This window comes from Aythya fuligula, chromosome 6 (assembly GCF_009819795.1).
Source record: "Aythya fuligula isolate bAytFul2 chromosome 6, bAytFul2.pri, whole genome shotgun sequence".
Taxonomy (NCBI): domain Eukaryota; kingdom Metazoa; phylum Chordata; class Aves; order Anseriformes; family Anatidae; genus Aythya; species Aythya fuligula.
In genome coordinates, this window is record NC_045564.1 from 31,071,567 (window position 1) to 31,091,407 (window position 19,841).

The 19,841-nt window shown below is 38.4% G+C and overlaps 1 protein-coding gene across 1 annotated transcript in view; it reads right to left on the reverse strand.

The window, feature by feature from the left end:
• The window catches only part of CCDC93 (coiled-coil domain containing 93), a 39,205-nt gene extending 23,970 nt beyond the window's left edge, over window positions 1-15,235 (reverse strand). Inside the window, exons 1-10 of the mRNA XM_032190268.1 lie at window positions 15,143-15,235; window positions 14,079-14,192; window positions 12,248-12,342; window positions 9,740-9,851; window positions 5,964-6,062; window positions 5,157-5,213; window positions 2,741-2,841; window positions 1,863-1,902; window positions 582-674; window positions 63-113 (exon numbers count right to left, since the gene is read on the reverse strand). Coding sequence (XP_032046159.1) covers window positions 63-113; window positions 582-674; window positions 1,863-1,902; window positions 2,741-2,841; window positions 5,157-5,213; window positions 5,964-6,062; window positions 9,740-9,851; window positions 12,248-12,342; window positions 14,079-14,192; window positions 15,143-15,184 — 804 coding nt within the window. The 5' untranslated portion in view covers window positions 15,185-15,235. The remainder of the gene's footprint in view (window positions 1-62; window positions 114-581; window positions 675-1,862; window positions 1,903-2,740; window positions 2,842-5,156; window positions 5,214-5,963; window positions 6,063-9,739; window positions 9,852-12,247; window positions 12,343-14,078; window positions 14,193-15,142) is intronic.
• Window positions 15,236-19,841: the final 4,606 nt, after the last annotated feature.

The window sequence follows — 19,841 nt, forward strand, 5'->3', positions numbered from 1 at the left end:
ATCACTAAAACGTAACTAACAACAATTTAAACAAAGCTGTATCAGTTTTAGATGCTGCTTACCTCTTCTGTTGCCATTGCAGCCATTCCAGTCATCAGAGTTTTAATGCGAAGCTAGGACAGAATATGAAGTATTACACATAAGATTATCTTATTTAACTTACTTCTGCCTACTGACAGTGGCATACATATACAACTAACATTGTAACATGAATGTAATGTAATGAGACAGTAAATCTACGAAAGTTAATTCAGAGATGGATGGAGTTACCGAACAAAGGAAAGTTCTTTATAAAAGTATAGTCTAACTCAGAGTATTCAGATCCCAGTATCAAGACAAAAATTGACCTCCTAAAAATGTTTAAATTCCAAAACCAAAGTTAATCCTTTTTTCTTGCATTGAATATCAATAAACATTTAACTCCTGTACATTGATCTCAAGTTCCATACTCTTCTGGAAAGCAACTCTCCCTTCAGCTAAGCACCTAATTTTTCCTTCCAACAGAGAAAGGAGCAGCAGAGGTAACTGTTGCCCTCCATCCAAGTTAGTTACATCCATGCCTACTTCAGTACTTGACACACCTCTTCAGCAGCTTGAAGGTCATCTTCATCACAAGGCTCAGCTTTTCCTGATGCTGCAAGCCCTGAAGGTAGCACACTTTTTTTATCTTCAGCCTTTTAAAGAGAAATTAAAAGTATTATATCTAGTTCATGTAATCTAAAGTACTAATACAGACGGGAAGGATAAAATGGAACACGATCTGCTTTTATAATTACATTTCAGCTACCAGGACATCCCCACACTCTATTTCATGCCATCCCTCACTGATTTCAAATGCATTCAGAAGGTCTTTGATTCAGCATCTCTGGCTTGCTACAGACACATCTGGGGCTAAGATCCCTTACTCCATACTCTTCTGGAAACTACCAATTACACAATGCAGTTGTCTAAACAAAATGTCTGCTATAGACGGGAAAGTTGTAATTTTTGACCAAAGTTTTTTCTTTTTTAATAACAGCATTGGCATGATAAAAACGCAACATTAAAAAAGCGTAGCATTGCCTAGTTTAATCACAGGAATTTATACCACTAAAGTAACAAGAATTGGGGACAGACAAACTCAATTTCTAGGTCTTTCCATTGCATCACTAATCTAATTCACATTCTAGTTCTGCCTTACTGGTGACTCAATTCACACAACAAACATGATGGCTGCAATATATATTTCAAAGACAGTCAAGCTGATGAACAAACAAAATGAACTCGATAAAACATTACTGCAGCCTGGCAGTTACCTTGAGGGAAAAAGAGGTATGCTGAGATTTGGAGACATCTCCATGTATAAATTGTAAATGCTAAATTTGTATGTGGAATATTGAGATAATGAGTAAAGGGCAACCTTAACATACTCAATTTACTGCTGAGTCCATGACATAATTGATGTATTTCTTCATCATCTCTGTCTATAATAAAATTTGTACCCAAAGTAGTATCTGCACTGAAATAATAACACTGCAAATATTCTAAGATAGCTTATGATTCCATTGTCATCAAAAGCATAGGAAAGAATCCTGCTTTTCAAAAGGCACCATGACTTATTCATGGCATGGTATCATGTTTCTCTTTCACATTAAACGACCTGTTATGCAATAAATGGCTGCAAAATTTCTTACTGAGAAGTGCAATTCTTTCAAAACAAAAGTACAACACAACACCACCACTCCCCTCCTTCAATGACCACATCATGGAACACTTAGCTAAAAGATACTCATTACTCATGTAGCAGGCAGGATATGTCATTAACACAGACATCCAGTTGGGAGTGAGTGGGTGGGTAGGTGGACTTTTTTTTTTTTTTTTACCTGTTCTGTTTTTCCTGCTTGCCTGCTAAATCCGTATCTCCTAAAACAACAACAGGAAAGAATTACTGTTTCCAGCTTCCACAAATAAATTAAAATTCCATCAGTTTTAAACATAAAAATGCACTAAAAACTGGATTATTTAAAAAATATATATATGTAGTCAGGTTCAGGTTAGTTTTGGAAGGTTTCAAATACACTAAATAATCAGGTAGTGCAGCATATTTACAGAATAATTTCAAAATCAATCTACTCTTCCATTATGATCTGCAAATTTAGACTGTGCCTAAAATACTGTCATGTAAAGTTACTGGAAGGAAGAAGTGATGCTCTCTTTCCATTTGGAAATTAATCCTGAGCTGTTAGCTCCTGAACTCAGGAAAGGTCTTATGATATTCTTAGTGCAATCTCTGGCCCAGAAAACCACTCTTCTTTTTTTAAAAAAATGAATCTGCAACTTCTTTCTGAAGCACAGTATTCAGATCTTAAAAGATATACTCAAACTTTTCTATCTTCTTTTTTTTGGAGGTTAAAATTTTGACGCGAGTTGTATTGTTTTGTGTTGCAAAAACAGTAATATTGCCATCATTGCATAAACTATTTTTATGGAGCAAAGAACAAGTACGTTCAATAAACGTAACCTGCTAAAAGGGACAAAGTCAGAAAGTGGGTTCCCACTGTATCAGGCATTTTACACATATATGACTCTCCAGTTCCCAGGGAATTTACAGGATGAGTAAACAAAGTCTGAAACCAAACTCGAGTAAATATGAAACAGTATGATTCTCAAGTAGTATTAAAGAAACCACCACACCAATTTTTATATGGAATACTTCTAAGTAGACATAATATAAAACAGTCAATCAAATGAAATCTTTCACCTGCCATATTCCAAAAGTGTAGCATGAACCTTAGATTCTTCATCTAGCAGTTCTTCAGCTCCCTTCTGACGCTTATACTTTCTCTGGGGTTTGTAAACCTCCTGCAAGACAGTAAATGAATTCAGAGCTTGAAGAAATAATTTATTTTTAAATAAGCATGGCATTGCTATCTAGAGTGATCTATACCACTGGTTGCTTTCCAACTCGATGTATTTACTAAATAAACATCTTTGACTTCATTTTTTTTGGAAATACACAATAAAATCTTACTAAATTTATTTCTACATATTTTGTTACAGGATATGTCTTTCCATGTTTAAAAAACAACTATAACCAGTTCAACTATAACCAAATCAATTACATTGACATTATCTCATCCTTTTTTCCTGAGAGGAAATTCCAGCCCTCATCACAGCAAAGAAAGTCATCATCACAGAGCCAACAGTAAAAAGGAATGGTCCGCTCCCTTTTGGTTTGTTTTACATTCAAATAACTTAAAATCCCCTGATGGTCAGGCTTAAAATGGTTAAAACAAATACATTACTAAAACAAATGCTGAAATCAATGAAAAGCTTGTGCTTTTCCTATATATGCTTAACTTCAAGCTATTAACTATATTCACACATGACAAAACAATAAAGGCAAGAAGTTGCAAAGACTGTAAAGGAAAATGAAAGATCATTTTTTGCTTGATACGATTTCTTACACAACATGAACTATGATTTTCAACAAGCAATTCTTGAACCATAAACTTTAAAAAAGATTGAAAGCTGTTTGAGCAAGACATGTAATCCCAAGGTAGAGATTTTGAACAAGTGAAAATAGTATTTCTTGGCAAGTTTCTCTGGAATTTGCCAGTTATGCTCTGCAACTTTTACGTCATTTCCAATCTGAATTTCTATTATCTTTGTTTCTAATTATTAAATCTTGTTACATTTTTGCCCATCACAGTGAATATGCTTTTTATGATCAAAAATCTCTCATAACATGTACTTCAACATTCACAGAAAAGTAATAGAAATCATAAAAATAATTACAGCTTTTATGGTGATATTGTGTGCTATACCTTCTATAGAAAGAATAGACATCATACCATAAACCTTAGTCTTGGTATGAGATAATCGAGTACTTGAAAAAAACCACTGCAACAGAATCTGTTTACTAGATATTCACAATTCAGTAGCAGTATTCTTATCCCAGTAAGCATTACTGATATTTAATATTCCCTTTTCTAACCTTTAGACCTGGTTATGACCATAAATCTCATTGTATTGTCCCCTTGAGAAGAGGTAGGTCCTTAGACCCCAGGTCTAATAATGAATTCATACAACAGACTAATTTTTCATTCTTGATGGTTCTCTCCTTTAGGAAAGTTGATTTTTCTTCCAATTCCAACGCACAGTGATTTAAAGGTGACCTGCAGAAGAGTCTTGAGCTTATGCCCTTTCTTCCAGTTCCTATGGACAGACAGAAAAGCTTGTGTGCTTTCTCCCTTTAAAATTCCCTGTGCATTTTCCTATAGACTGCACTCACGTGCTGACACCTTAAAAGATCTCATGAATTAATCTTCTGATAAGAAGATCAGGTGCCAGCAGGAGAGGCTATAATCCTGACAGAGCTCATATATATAGTGAAAAGGTGCTTGTCTGATACCTTGAGCAATGATGAACAAACATCAAAACTTTTTCTACCGTGAAGATGTACCTAAATACTAGAGATCTGTAATCCAGAGGAAAAGCACATCAAAAGCAAATCAACTCTGCAGATAGATACAAACTGGGGAGAGCAGCCAGCATGCTCAAAGCCAGGAGAGCTATTCAGAGATATTCACACAAGCCAGCTGAGCAGTATAAAACAGTATCAAACCAGACTATACCTTGTCTTCCTTGACTTCCGTTACCTGTTCCTTTCTTGGACCCTGAATATGGAATTATTCCCCAGGCTGCAGAAGTGGTAACATGCACAGCTGATTCCAGGGCCACAAACTATGAATGTCAACGTAACAGCCCCAGCATACCAGATAAAGGAACTCACTCTCTTCAATTAACAAAGAAACACCCAATTTGGCATACCTGTACCTATTTCACCTTTTCTGTGTAATTCTCTGAGCTCTGAAAAGCAATTTTACAAAACATGCTGATAGACATGTAAGAAAAACCCTACCAAGAACCATGGGACTTCAGACAAGACAACCAAATAGAGCTACTATTTACTAGGTAAATGCGTGCTGCTAGCAGATTGCATTCCTTTTCAGAAGGGTTCACCTGAATAAAGACATTAATAGAATAGAGTACACTTTAAAAAACAACCTATTAGGACTCAGTTCTTATGTCCTAAAACTACTTCCGTTCTTCAGCAAAGTGACTTCATTACAAAAATTGCTTGCTTCTCGATCATAAAAAAAAATTGTACTTACAAAGATATCAGTAACTGTTTTGACGGCCTTCTCTTTTCTTTGCATAAATTCATCATCCTGCAAAATATAAGAAGTGATCAAAAACACAAAGAATGGAGACTAATTCTCAACTTTTTTAATGAGTTTAGCAAATTTTTCAAATGCTTTTTGCCCATGCTTTCTAACTGAGCTGACTGTTTGGTGAAATGCTAGTGATTTCCAGCAACAGAGAAGTACTTGCTTCTCTCATCAGATAGGTAGGTAGGTCTTTAAAACCATATCCAGATCAGCAGTCTTTCTGTTCTTTGTTTGTATAGTACCTGACAAAAATGCCATCCCAGCCCACTAGTGGAATCTCCAACCATTACTACACTACAGAAAAAAAAAAAAAAAAAAAAAGCTGGGACAAGCTTAGTGTGAAAGAGAAGTTTCCCCTATCATATTAGGATACACTGCATAGCTCTACATGCACTCCAGGAACAAGCTACCTGGCAAGCAACATCAACAGAGAATTAACAAATATTGCTGAAAAATTAGGGCAAATACCAAGCAAGAAGTTAACTAACATCTATAAATTTCTGTCACAATGAAGTTTTAGTTTATTTATTTATTTATTTATTTATTTTAACCCCAGCTGAATCTGTACATGGATTCCTCTAGGCCCTATTAACAAAGGGATAGTGAAGACAAAACCCCATAGCCTGATGGATATCAACATAGTCTAAACAACTCTTGTGCATCCATGCTGGCTTTCAGAGCTGTGAAGCTAACACTGTACCTATGCATTTGACACACTGTAATAGAAAAAAGAACTGGCTTTGATCTTACCTCTGGAAGTCTGTGTGTTTTTTGAAACTGTGATATAGAGTAAGACCGGATATAGTCTCCCATTTCCTCCCTTGTTTCTATTGCACGTTTCACCAGCCACTGAAAAAGAAGTTTTTAGTCAGTGGAAAGAGGAAGAATAACAACAGCAGCGAACAGCAAATTGCTTCATAATTGCTTTTAATACATGATAAAAGCTAAAAGCACATTTTAAGCACACAAACAAACATTTATGTTTAAGCACATAACTGAGGGACCTACTCCTAACAAAATGATCCAGAACTAGTTTTTATATAAGCTTCATGCTTGCTATTCTTCTATGGGCTAAAAAGATAACAAAAGAAGAAATCACATACCTAGTAAGAAATTTTAAGAATTCACAAGGTTATCCTTATATTCAGAATTTTATACATAAAACAAACATTCTTCATCCTGCTGAAATATATTGAACTACGCAAACCTCAAAGATCAACAGAGTTCATACTACCGTGGGATTCATCAGTCTAAAGAACAAAACTACCTTTCCTTAAACACTTCTTGGAACAGGGCCTGGCACTCCAAAAGCAACTTTTCTGAATAGTTATTCAGAAGTAGTATTTTACAGAATTAGTTATGCTCTTGCACGATTTCCTCTATATTTAGCTTGCACTACAACTTCCCATATATTAGTATATAAAAGCAATTCAGTATATATATATTTTTTTATAAGTATGGAAAAAATATTGCAAACCTCAGCTAGTAGGAATTCATAGCACTCAATTCATAAACAAAACATATGAAATCTTTACAACTACAAGCAAAGATCATTAGAATTTTGCCTATTTGGATTTCTGTAATCCAAATATTTGTAGTTCAACTAGATTTATTATAAAAAAATAAAGCAATGAACAACTGTGAAATACAAATGGATGTGGACCACTTTAAAAATTGTTCTTTTAGCTTGCATCTTTAAATGTTAAAACTTTAATTTTCTGGCTTTTCACTTTTATGTACGCCACAGAAAAGCCAGCACACCTCAAAACTCACCAGACCAAGAGCTCAGCTATAGTCTCTAAGTTTTGCTGCTCAGAATTCTATACTTCAAAAACTCTAAACCCTGCTGTGCTACACAAGCCATCTATGCTGTCTTTTTCCTGCACAGGCCATACTGAGAATGTAATATATCCCTCAATTCCAGGAAGTATTAGATTTGCAGCATGTAAACAAGCATGATTAAACTCTGCACGCAAGCAGGAAAACGCCTCTTTACTCCAAAGATGCCATCCTTGGGTACATAATTTCAAACAAACAACTAAATAGTCCACATGGTATTTTTACAGTTCTTGGGCATCCTTCTACAAAGCAAGCTTCGACTGTTCACAGCACCCATCTTTAACAGTCTAAATGGGGGCAGACGGGCTGGATTTTGACACAATTGCAAGCTGAACAGAAAGTGTTATCAGCTCCCTGTGCCGGAAACCAATACAGAACCTGTCTTGTATCATCAGTCCATGGCACAGGACACCATTTAGGACATGACCTCATCCCAGTAATATTGGTTGTACCCCAGGTGGAAGCCATTAAAGCTAGGATATGCTTATTTCTATCAAATTTCCCTGTTATAGATATTAATATTTTTCCACAAACTACAGCAACACCATGAAAAGATGCATCTTTAAGACTATGAAGCATTTAAGAAGAACCACATGCCTGTGTAAGAAAAAAATACATTTCTTCAGACATTTATAAGACCACACAAAAAGCCACAGGAGACTCAAGTACACTTTAAATAATGTTGGAGAAGATAAATCTTGGGGGCTGTTGACAGCCTGTGCAGCAGGTCATATCAGAGATCGGATCATACTTGGGATCCAAGTTTGAGCCAGCAACAGTTTTCTGTACTACAACTGTGAATCCCTGGAAAGCCATGGGACTACAATGACAACGAGGGAGCTGAAAACAGAAGCTATTAATTACAGCACACATTCCAACACAAGATTTTGTACATAACTTTGCTTATGTCTGCAGAGAAAAGTTACTAGGAAGAACAGAAATGGATCTGCTCACTGAGTTCCCATTTTTAAAGTCTATTTTTTGTTTATTTAGCTACAGTCTGTGGCAGTGAGCCAGCTCAATCTCAATTCCTCTTGTAGAGGAGGATTCAGCTAAATTCCTGCCATCAAGTTCACTGGACTAACTTGCGCAGTGGAAGAGCTTTTGGGACACAGAGCTGAGCTAAGGAAAAAGCTTCTGTATCATCTGGGGACTGACTTGCAATTTAGACAGTAAGCAGAATCTTGAATTTAACATGGCATCAAGTCAAGTGTCATTACCAAATACAGAATTCCTACACACCATGGCATAGCAGGCCTATCATACATCTTACATGGTCTTCTAGAATACAGGGAAAGCCATGTTCCCTGAAAAAGATCCTCTACACATTAAAAAAAAAAAAAAAAAAAAAAAGCCATTAAGAAACTCTTCTTCACCAAGAATGGATTAGATATACTGCTTACTGGCCAGCTATGAAGACTGAGAATCACTGCTACCACAGAAATCCAGAAGCTGTCTTCCTTCCTGCTTCAAAACCATGTATTTTTCCTTTTAAAGGTAGTATCTCTAACCAGAATTTTTGACAAGTCAGGTCAGAGAAAAGAATTCCTGATGCTACATTTTTATAACAGGAGAAATAGTTTACGTCTTTACTTTAGGACAGGAATTATTTTTCCTATAAGTCTTACATGTTATAAATGTAGCTGTATATTATCATTTTAAATTGACCAGAGCAATTAATCTAGGGTAGGATTCTTTTGGTAGAAAGTTACAAGTTTAGAAGCAAAAACTCACATTGACAATACACAAACTTCCCACTTTAGGCAGCATGAGCACAGCTTGAAAGCTTTATTACAGTAGCATACACCACATTTTTTTTTTTTTTGTGGGAAAGACAGCTAAGTGTGGTTTTCCTCCAGAGCCTCCCACTACAAGATAACAAGAAAAAGACAACAGGAAGTTTTCCCCACTTCTTACAAAGTAGAATTTGATTAAATTCTTCCTTGCTACACTCTTCCACAGGAAAGAGGAAAAGAGATACTTAATGAGAAAGCTTGCTGACCTGTCTTCACTTTCCCTATTTATCAGGGCTACATTCTTGTGTGCAGATGAAAGTAAAATCTGAAGAACGGTAACAGCATACCAAGGATTCTTTAGATACCACACAAGCGCAACACATCACATGTTAGCTTCAACCTTAATAAACTGAAGAACTGTGAGCATGCATGCAGTCAGTTAGTATTGCTCAACAAATACGCAGTAACGGGATCACATGTCAGAGGAATTTATTTTTCTACCCAGTCTTCAACTGATACCAACAGGGGAAGAAAAGATATGCTTAATTATGTTTAAAGAAACAACCCCAGCTGGCTTTCATTTTATTGACATCCTGCTGTTTGTGCCACTACCTGCATACCTTACTCTGTAAGCTTAAAGATAGGCTGTAAGATACTTGTTCTATTTCCCAGTTTCACAAAATAGATTACCAGGTTCTGAAACAAGCTTAAATTTCAGTTTCTTTAACTTCTGCAAGAGGCACAATATGAGTCCACTTCAAAAAATTTAGTTTGTGTTTTTCTTAAAAATGGATCATCTTTTACACCACTCAATTCTCCAAAAGCATTTATTTGAACTACTCTGTCATTATTTATTCCAAAATTAAGTAAAGAGCCAAACAATAACATAAATCTTTGTTAATATCTTTATGCAAATGCTATGGCCTTTCTCAGCAAAATATTGACTATTACCTGTACAACAGGAAATATGTGAATGAAATCCAGTCCCTGGATCTGATGTGGTTCCAAACGATGAGGACACTTCATTTTTGGCAATACTGACACAATTTTTTCCGTTAAGGCACTATTACAAAAAAGAAAACCACAAATATATTTATGCTTCATTTTTCTTTTGTAAATTTCAAACAATTTTTGCAAACACAATTAGCAGTTAGAAGGTTCCCTCTAGTGGCTTCCATTGTACACAGCTGTGAAAAGCAATCAAACGCATTTACAGAATAGCTTTTACATTGTGCTATTTATTATCAGTCCATAAAGAGCTAATTAAAACCCTCATCAGATGAAATGAAAAGGTGTTTGTAGATATAATATATGCATGGATGATGAAAACACTAGCTTTAAGATAGGTTAAGAAAGACTAAGATAATGCACTTTCAAGGACTTAAAAGCCTGCTTAATAAAACTGCCAAAATATCTCAATGTCACTACTGAAATTTTATGAGTATAAATGTGTGTTGCACCTAACAGTTAAGCACATGGTCTACTTCATATGGTTCTGGTTTGAAGTGAATAAAACCAAATTTGCCGGCAACCATCCCATTCTACAGTTCAGGTAAGAGCTGGTAAAATGAAAGGGTTACCCTAACAAAAGGCCTTCATCTACAAGAACGCCATTCTGCTTCTACAGAATCCCCCATTTTAGGGCAAGGTGTTTTTTTGCTGTCTACTGTTAAGCACCTTTTAAAACCAGGTATCAGCACTGGAGATGAACACTGTACTTGCAAAAATTAGAATTATTTTTCCAAGAAGGAAAATAATTAAGTGGTCCTCAGTGATATTATGTGCTGCCCCAAGAAATAACTGGTACTCTGAAAAAATAAATGAGGAGTGAGAGGGATAAGACAGACCAGAGCCTGGGAATGGAGCCTGAAAATTTACACTTGCTAAGAGACGTGAAAATCTGACAGAACGCTTCTAAGACAGTTTCCACTACAGCGCCACACTAATATTCTACTACACAGAAACAGCACTGTCTCTCAGCAGTGTAATTAAATGCTCAGCAAACGTAGTTAAAAGTTACTTAATCCAACAGATGCAAAATCTCCTAATTTATTTCCATGCTTATTTCAACATTTCTAATAGTTGACACAGCAATTAAGTAGTAACACTATCAAAATATTTTCAGAACAATACTGAAAAAACACAACTTAAGTTTTCCTTATCTTGAGATCACAGAAGCACTGACACATCATTCAGTTAAACATTACAGACTATAGGAATTGACTATGCTTGTGTGACTTTGAATATAAATAAATCATTTTTGCTGTTCTGGGGGATGAGACTGTTTTTTGTTTCACCAGTTTTACATACAGTCAGCTGGAAAGATAAAAAAACATTTTCAGAACAACTTAATTATTTCCTATTCAGCTGTTCTTAAAGATAAGAAACATTTTCTTGGCAGTTAAAACCAAAACCACACTACCCCCATCTTCATTCAATCTAAATTTAATTTTGTATATTTACCAATGCTTTATGTAGTTAGCTATGATGATTTGAGTATTTCTAAATTTAATGGAAAAGCAACAAATCGTTATTTTTAAATGTGTTAAAGCCTTGCCAATGCTAAATGACTTTTGAGAAAACAGCACAGGAAGATGTTCTTTCCAAATATGTTGAGGAAATAAGTCTCTTCATGCAACTGTAATTTGACAGGCTATTCTTACTTCCTGCAAGCTTTAATTATGGCTCATCACAGAAACAAAAAAATAATGTAGTTTAGAATTATCCCCATTCTCAGCATAAGTGATTTTTACAGCCTTCCCTAATACAGGAATTGGTTGGCTTACAGTTAAGTTCCATGCACACGAAATGACATAAAACCAAAATGGTCTCATCAGGTCAACATCACAGCAGGTAACTGTTTTGGTAGCAATTTAGATTCCATTTGCTGATGCCTCTGATTCCAACCCAAAACCAGAAAGAAGAACCACAGGTTATTTACACAGCAACATAGCAACAGAGAACTCAAGGAAGGTCTTCTAATGTTGCATTCCCCAGTTTCCAGCAGCGTGGTCTCTCTCTGCCCTTTGTTTTGGCCTCTGCATCATCCTCTTGTGCCAGCACAAGCATCTGTGCAGCTGCACAGAGAACCGGAGCCAGGAACTGATTCACGTTACAACTATTTTCCTTTTTTTTGGTAGGTTTTAAGCTGGATCAGTTCCCAATCCAGTTTGTCGTGCAGCCACATAAATGCTTTCACTGCTTAGTAGGGATGCACAGACATGGCATTGCAGAGGGAGTAACTGTCTTTTTTGGAATAAGCTTCCTTCTGGGTTTTGCAGCTCACAGAACTACAGTCTAAGCAATCCAGAAACCCACAGACTTTCAAAAATGGATGATCTCGAAAAGCAGGAAACACTGACTTTGTTATAAACAGGTAAATATCAGGTAATTCTCCCCCTTCCATTCTCCTTATCTAAGGAAGACAGAAATACCACTTTTGTCATTTCAACAACTTACATTTTTTGACCAATAGTAGAGTTTTCCTGAAACAATAAATCAACGTCGATATCAAAGTTGCAAGTAGTGATACACCACGTCATGCCACCTACAACCTACCAAAGGAACAACGGCATGGTTAGTTCCACTGTAATCTGAAGAGGTAAAAACAAACATATCTTAAAGACTTTATTCATTTTAGAACTACAGCTTCTGAAGTTCTCCATCCTCAGTACCCTTATGCAGAGCCTGAAATTCATGTAGATAGAAGTTGATATATGCATTCTACTTCTGATATCCATGTACAAGAGGAGTGGAAAAAAGCCAGAACAATCAGTGATGCTCTAAGTTACTCTATTAGCCTTAGATATTAGTTTTAAAATAGTTATGGGACAAATATTTATGTACACATGTAATACAAGGTAGCAGTACATGGTAATCTTTTAAAAACTGACCACATCAAAATTTTATAAAGGATCATAATTTCTGCATTCATATATTTAACAGTACTATTGTTACTGTTATTCTTTGCTTGCTGACATTTGAAACACCAACTGCTAGGCATGGTGTAAACATGGTAATGGAGATCTCTAACTCTACAGAAATCTGTCTCAGACCCTGTTCCTATAGAGATCCTTAAGCATATTTAAGCTCCTGAGCCATGTCATCAATTATCTAAACTACTTGAACATTTAATGACAACCTTACAAAAACATATGCAAGATAACCTAAATGTATGCAAAGACAACGATCATAAAGAAGGGATTAAATGTGGAATAACTTCATGTCACACACCAAATTTGGGTATTAGAAAACCTCGCAATACCCTATAGGCCTCTCACATTCCAGTCTAAAACAGTTAACCAGTATCCTTTGTATATTAGCAGCCAGCTCCTTTTCAATAGCAACACACATTTTTGTAAAGGTTGAGCATTGTCATGAAATGGTAACTTTGCAATTATATTTAGGCAAGTATAAACCTGATGCATCCACTTCTAGACATAAGTGCAACAACATCCCATCCTAAGGCAGTCTCCTTGAAACTACTTTATGTCTGTGTGCACAGTCTCCTTAACAGCCAAGGTCAGTAACCCCATGCTGGACGTGGAAACTAAAATTGTATTGCAAAGCAGGGCTGTGCTACTTTGGAAGGAAGAGCAGAAAACAGAAGTGCCCATTTAAAGACTGTGCCATAGTTCTACGTGGTCAAACCTTGGTTCAGGAATTTCTCACAGAGTCAGCACTAGAACAATTCAGAAGTCTCTTTTCAGCCTGAACTCTGCTCCCTGTTGGTATCACATACTTCCTGTCTAGGACAATGAAAGGTTGACATACGTGACATTCTAAAGACACATAAAACAGCCCCAGAATAACCTCACTAAGTGAGCTATTCCATTCTTTCACAAAGCCTCTCAAGCCAAATCCTTCTTCATTTCTAATTAACAAATACTTCTTTTTAAAAAGCATTATGCTATCTCCAAATATTTTTTCGCAATTTTAAATGCAATTCAGAGAGGAGCAAAGTTCCCTGTATACGACTCCAACTTAAGCCATAATATACATCAAAAAGCACATCAGCAATTTGTTTGCTCTTGCAATTGTCTCTCTTAAAACAGGCCTTGCTGCATAAAAATGTTTTACAAGACAGAGGAGACCTGTCTCAAAGGGGCTCATTTGCAGGATCATTTACATAGAAAAGCCTCTTGCATTGCAAGTGTCTTTAAAAAAAATAAAAATAAAAAAAATCAACTAGAATTGTTAAACTGACTTGGAAAAAAATAACCCATGTATAATTAAAAAAAAAAAAAAAAAAAAAAAAAAAGATTTTTAAAAACTACTGCATTGGTCTTACCTTGTCAAAGGGTGATAACCCTTTGATTCTTGCTCGGAAATACCCAGCAGCCACCAACAGTTCCAAAATTTCAGTCAACTTGATGTTTTGTTCCTCATCTTCTCTTGTTTCAACCTGACAAATGAACAATGCAACACTTATTCAGTATTTCTCTTCCCTTTTTCCAGTGAATGTTTCCCAGGCTTTATCCTAACACAGGAGATGTATCAGGGAAAAAGTAGACTTCCATTAACAATTCCGTCATTAAACTGAAAAACATTAAATACGTAACGCATTTCTACATGGATTAAATATCACTTTTCTTTTTTTCTCCACACATTTAAATACTTTAATCTGCTTTTGCTGTTCAAACTCCAGGTCCACAGCTTGCCTCAGACTTGATAGTTTTTGCTCCTGTGGCCATACGACCGTTCATTTATTCTCTGTTTTGCACATCTCTTTCAATTTCGGGGTTCACAAAACAGTACAGTCACATCAGCACTTCTGTAATATTTTTACAAAAACAGACAGATTTTTTTTTTGTGGATTTCCACCTTTCAACTAATGCAATTTTAAGCAAACTCAAAGGAAGGCGGTAACAAAAACTAAATTAGATTTCGGGGTTTTATTTTTTTTTTTTCCTAGATGAGTAGCCTGGATAGTTCCAATGCCCTACAGCTTTACCAGCACACTCTCGTGAAGTGCCTTTTCGCCGTGGCATAGGATGAATCCCCCCAGCTACCAGAATATTCGTGCCTTACCACAGGCGCAGCGCACCCAAGCTCTCAGCCCAAGGCCAGCGCTGGCCAACAGTCCTGAGGGGGTTCCCACCTCACAGCCCCCCCATTTACCCTCTGAGGGAAACGAAAAGGGGAAAAATAACCCCAAGGGGGGCCGCTTCGCCCTTCCCCAGAGCCCGTTAACGCCTGCCAAGCCCCCCACAGGGCGCAGCCCGGCACCCCCACACCCCCCCCGGGACCCCCTCATGGGGTCAGGGGCAGGGAGGGCGCGGGGCCGGGCCCACCCGCGGCTGGTGCCGGCCTCACAGCGGCGGGGCAAGGGCTGGAAGGGAGCTGCTACGGTACCTGCTGGGGGCCCTGGCTCTCCTGTCCCCGGGGGCCGACCATGGCCCTCCGGTGTCCGGCCGCTCCGCCTGTCACGTCCACTCTCCTCCTCCTCCCCCCCCACCCCTCCCCTCAAACGCCCGAGAGCACGGGGTGTTCCCAGCCGGCAGCTGCCGGGTCCCCCCGCCCCCGCTCAATGGTTCGCCCGCACCCTCCTTGCGTGCAAGCGCATCCGGGCCGTGCCATTCGCGGCCGAGGGGAGGAGAGGGGGGGGGAATGTGGGGGAAAGAGGGCGGGGGCTACGCGGCTCCCCGGCGCCTCATGTGACCGCTCGGAGCGCAACCGCCGCGGCGCCGCCCCGCCCCCGAACCCCCCCCCGCCCGCAGCGCCCCTGGGGGCGCCCCCGGGTGCCCCCGTGCCCGCGGCGGGCTGAGGTAATCGCCTCACGTCCCTGGCACCGCTGTTTGAATCGAGTTTATTCTTTTTTTTTATTTAATTATTTAGTTTGTATTTCCCCCTTAATTCTTATTTTTGAAAGGAGGCGGTCTGGCAGCTTGCTGAGAGGTGTGATCTGAGAGACGCCTCGTGCCCTGCTAGGCGGTTCCACCCCTCATTTGTAGCCTGGTGGTGGTCAGCCGCGGCGGGCTGTTATAAATAAATATTTTCTGGCCTGCGGATGGGTCTTCCTCCTCAGGAACTCTTCTTAGGTTGGTGCTGCCCCTGCAGCGACTGTCCACAGAGCATGGGGCTCATCTGGGGCCCATGCGTGGGTTCGGACCACCTTGGCTGCTGGATATTCCTGTGGAATACATATTCCTCTGGTATATTCCCTTGGCAGGTCCAGTGGATGAAATAAGAAGCTCACAAGTGGATCTGCAAGCACTAGATCTGCCCAAGCCAGGAGTCCCGTCGCCCAGCAGTGGCACCGAGAGTATTGGCAGGGCCAGGAGCTGGAAAGCTGCTGTCAGACACCAGTTCCTAACACCCAGCCTGCACTTTGGACTCATGAGTAAAGTTAGGTGCATACACAAGGATTTGCAGGGTGATAACAGCCCAGAAGTAAACTAGTCCACAGCTTGGAGGCAGGGTAGCTTCTCTTGTTGAATACGGCCTCAGAAATACCTGATGGCGATCTCTCTTCAAATTTACCCTGGAGTTGAGTTTCTAGGCTCTTTGCCATACACAGACCATTATCAGAAATAAATTCTGTATTAGGCTGCAACTAGAGACATCTCAGGGAGGTGAAGGAACAAGAAAAGCCATGCGAGAGCATCTTTTCCATCCGTTGGAGGGCAGCAGAGCATACACAAGCAAGTCCGTACTGACTGCTTCTGTGACAGAGTGATCAAAACAATAATAATAAAAGCAAAAATATGCCAGACTGGCTCAGCCTGCATCCTGGTATAACCACAGGCCATGTCTTAATTAGAGTTGCAGAAAACTGTTTTGCAGCCCCAGAGGCTAACATGCTCACCAGAGCAATACATGCTTTCTGCTTTTTGTCTGCTTTCTACTCAGAGAGAACTGGAAGGCTCTAATTTGTTTGTCATGGAGAGAAAGATTGAGACAAAGCAGAGGGACAAGAAGAAGAGTTGAATGGAAGCAGTGTTTGGGATGGATGGGACCTTTCAAGGCATTGGCCTACACAGATTGTAGTACAACTACTGAAAAGAAGCATCAACTTAGAAACAAGATTTTTGAGCCATGATACTGTCACAAAATTCCTTTCCAAAGAAGAGTGTTAAAGGGAAAGGATAAATAAAAAGCAGAAGACAGCATGAACTAGAGGCTTAAGTACTAACTGCATATCAGAGAAGGGAGGGATAAAACCTACTCTGGAAAACTTACTGTTTTGCTGGCTTTTTGAAGCACAGTAAAGAAAAGGAGGCAGATGGCTGACAAAGTCCTATAGACTTTAAAACTCATGCATTGATACCCAACATCACAAAGCTGATTAAAGTGATATACTTCTTTTAATTTGCTCTTTGTTTATGTGATCATGAGGACTGGAAATATTTTTCCTCTTTGCAGTGGAGGCTGAAATTTTCCTACGCCTGATACATGGCTAGGCATGAAAATACAAAATGCATCTCTATTGTCATTACAACTCAACTTTGATTACTTGAAACTCAATAAAATAGTCTACAGAAGCTTTGCTTTCTGATACCTAATTGTGATGCAAATCCACCTGATTATTCAGAGTCATTGTCCCCTATGACATTCAGATAATCAATCTTCTAAATACCAATTAGGTTTTAAAAAAGTCCCAAGAGGGATACAGTGTAAAAAGGAAAACCTCCCTTCCCTCAGATCTCTAGATTTTGTACTTGCAAATATGTAGGAGGTTCAGTTCTAGTCGTAGTTTTCCCCTTCCCTGCTCTTTTTTGATCTGTGAAGGTCAGCCACATTCTGGCTCTTGGTGCAGCTGCTTTGAACAATACTGTCTTGATTTTTCAGTTTCATTCATCTTGACCCCATAAAGCTGAACTAAAGAGTTTCCTCACTTTTTATAACCACAAACTTTATTTTGCTGTTCAGCCTGGATTTCTGGCAGCAACAGACTTGGTCACCAAGTCTGAATGTAGCAGTCAGGTTTCACTGTATCTTTCAGCACATACTTTCTTTTTGTCATAGCAAGAATTAAAAGATGAGGTAGAGTAGTGACAGCAATAGCAAGGGCTCCACTCATCTTTAGGCAGGTGAAGTTAGATAAATAATCAGATAGGCTTAGGTAATTTTCCAATGGTCTCTATGATAAGACTTTTTTTTTTTTTTTTTGTAAGTTCTGCATGATAGATAAAATACAATAAAATAAGTATAACTCCCTGCATAATGGTCCTTTGGTATAGGGTCCTTTGGATGGGCTACAATGTTCTTTTATATATGACATAAATAAACTGTCATGGACATATCTTGGAGTAAAATCCAAGTCATCTCCCTGGACTATGGACCTCAATAATGTCATGATTGCATCTTCTCAGTTGTGTACCTAATTTCAGGAGAAGCTGAAGGCAACTGTGGGGGACTGAACCCAAGCCTTCTGACACCAGTATCAATTTTTTGCCCTGTTTTCTGTGGCTCAGTTCTTGGATGAGCTCTATTTGCAGCCCATGTTGGTGCCTGGCAGCTCCAGCACACCAATGAACTTCATCCTGATCCTCAGTGAAATGATTCCTGCGATGAAAGCTTTAATCTAGATTTCTGGAATTAGCAAGACTGCCAGGCACAGCAGCAGTATCTTCCCCTATATGCATTTACTGTCTTCTTTGTTGTCTTGGTTGTAGCCCAACTCCTTGTAGTTGTTCAGTCCCCCTTCATCTATTGCTTGAGTGTAATAGGCATGAGGGGCCATTCGGTAGGCAATTGCAAATTCCCAATTATCATCTGTGGCAGTGAGATGCTGTGCACTGTGAAATGAAAAAGTCACAGACCTGTTACAGTAGCCATTGTGTTAGAAGCTGCAGCAGACCATTGCATCCCATCAGACAGGCTGATATGTTTTGTAAAGTATGGTGCCCTTTCAGCAATCACAGCTGACATTAAATAGTGATGTTTTAAACATGCCTACCCTTGCATCCATTGGTGACATTTAGAAGGCGCAGTTTAACCAAGATCCTATTCAGTCTCTCCTCTGAATAATTCCTATTCCCAGCATTTAATAGTTTAAAACATACAGAGAGACAGCAAGAAAATTTTCTTGAAAATGATGTGTGTCATTTTTAATACTCTTTCATTAAGATTGGCAAAATTAGCATGAATATTTTAGCTCAGTTACTAAGCTGTTCGTTTATCCCAAGCAAATCCAAGGAAAATATATGCAAAAAAAAAAAAAAGAGAGATGAAAGTAATGGATGAGAAAATGGAAGAAGCTCCTGTTCGCAGTCACCTTTTTGTTGATAATAGTTAGGAAAGGGCCATGCAACAGTTTGGTTTCTAAGTAGGTGGAGCAGGAAAAATTTTATGTCCTGTGAAATTTGTAGAGGTCAAGACAGTCCAATGGTGAAAATCTTGATGTTCTTGGTAAGAAAAAAAAATAATAATAAAAATGTAAGAATTATTATTATTGGTAATAATAATAATAAAAAAAAAAACACTCATTCAAGTACTATGTAGGCTACAGTTGGCAAAACATGTGGCTGATGCTCTCTACAGTTTCATCTGTGAAACCTCTCTCATAGTGGTCTGGCTAGAGAGTGAGATGATAGTATGAAGATCTGATTAATAGGAAAGGTTTTACCAGAATCCTCTTTTGCAGTATCATGATTTCAGTCACATCACTCAAAGACTATGGTCAGAATATTTGAACAACTAGTCATTTTGGGTTCTTTGATTTTAGAGAAACTTGATAAGAAACTCCCTTTTCAGAGTGCCTACTGGGCCCACCTTGAATATCAGGCTACCAAGGAGTCCCCTTCCATGGACCACATCCTCGTGGAAACCAAAAGTAGTTTTCATAACTGGTACATAGGGGCGTAGTTTTCATAGTGGTGCAAGGGAGAGAAATGTATTCAGAAGCCTCTTCTGGCCCTAATAATCTCTTTCCTCTAATGTTAATTAGTCTGGCATTATTTATATTAAGGATCTAAAAACTGTCAATACAACATCCTTCAAACAATCATTGCAGTTCTCATCCAGGACATTTTTGACAGTGGAGTAGGAGCTGCCAAGAAGAAATTGGAGTTAATGAGGGAGATTCATGGAGATTCCTGCTAGAAGCCCA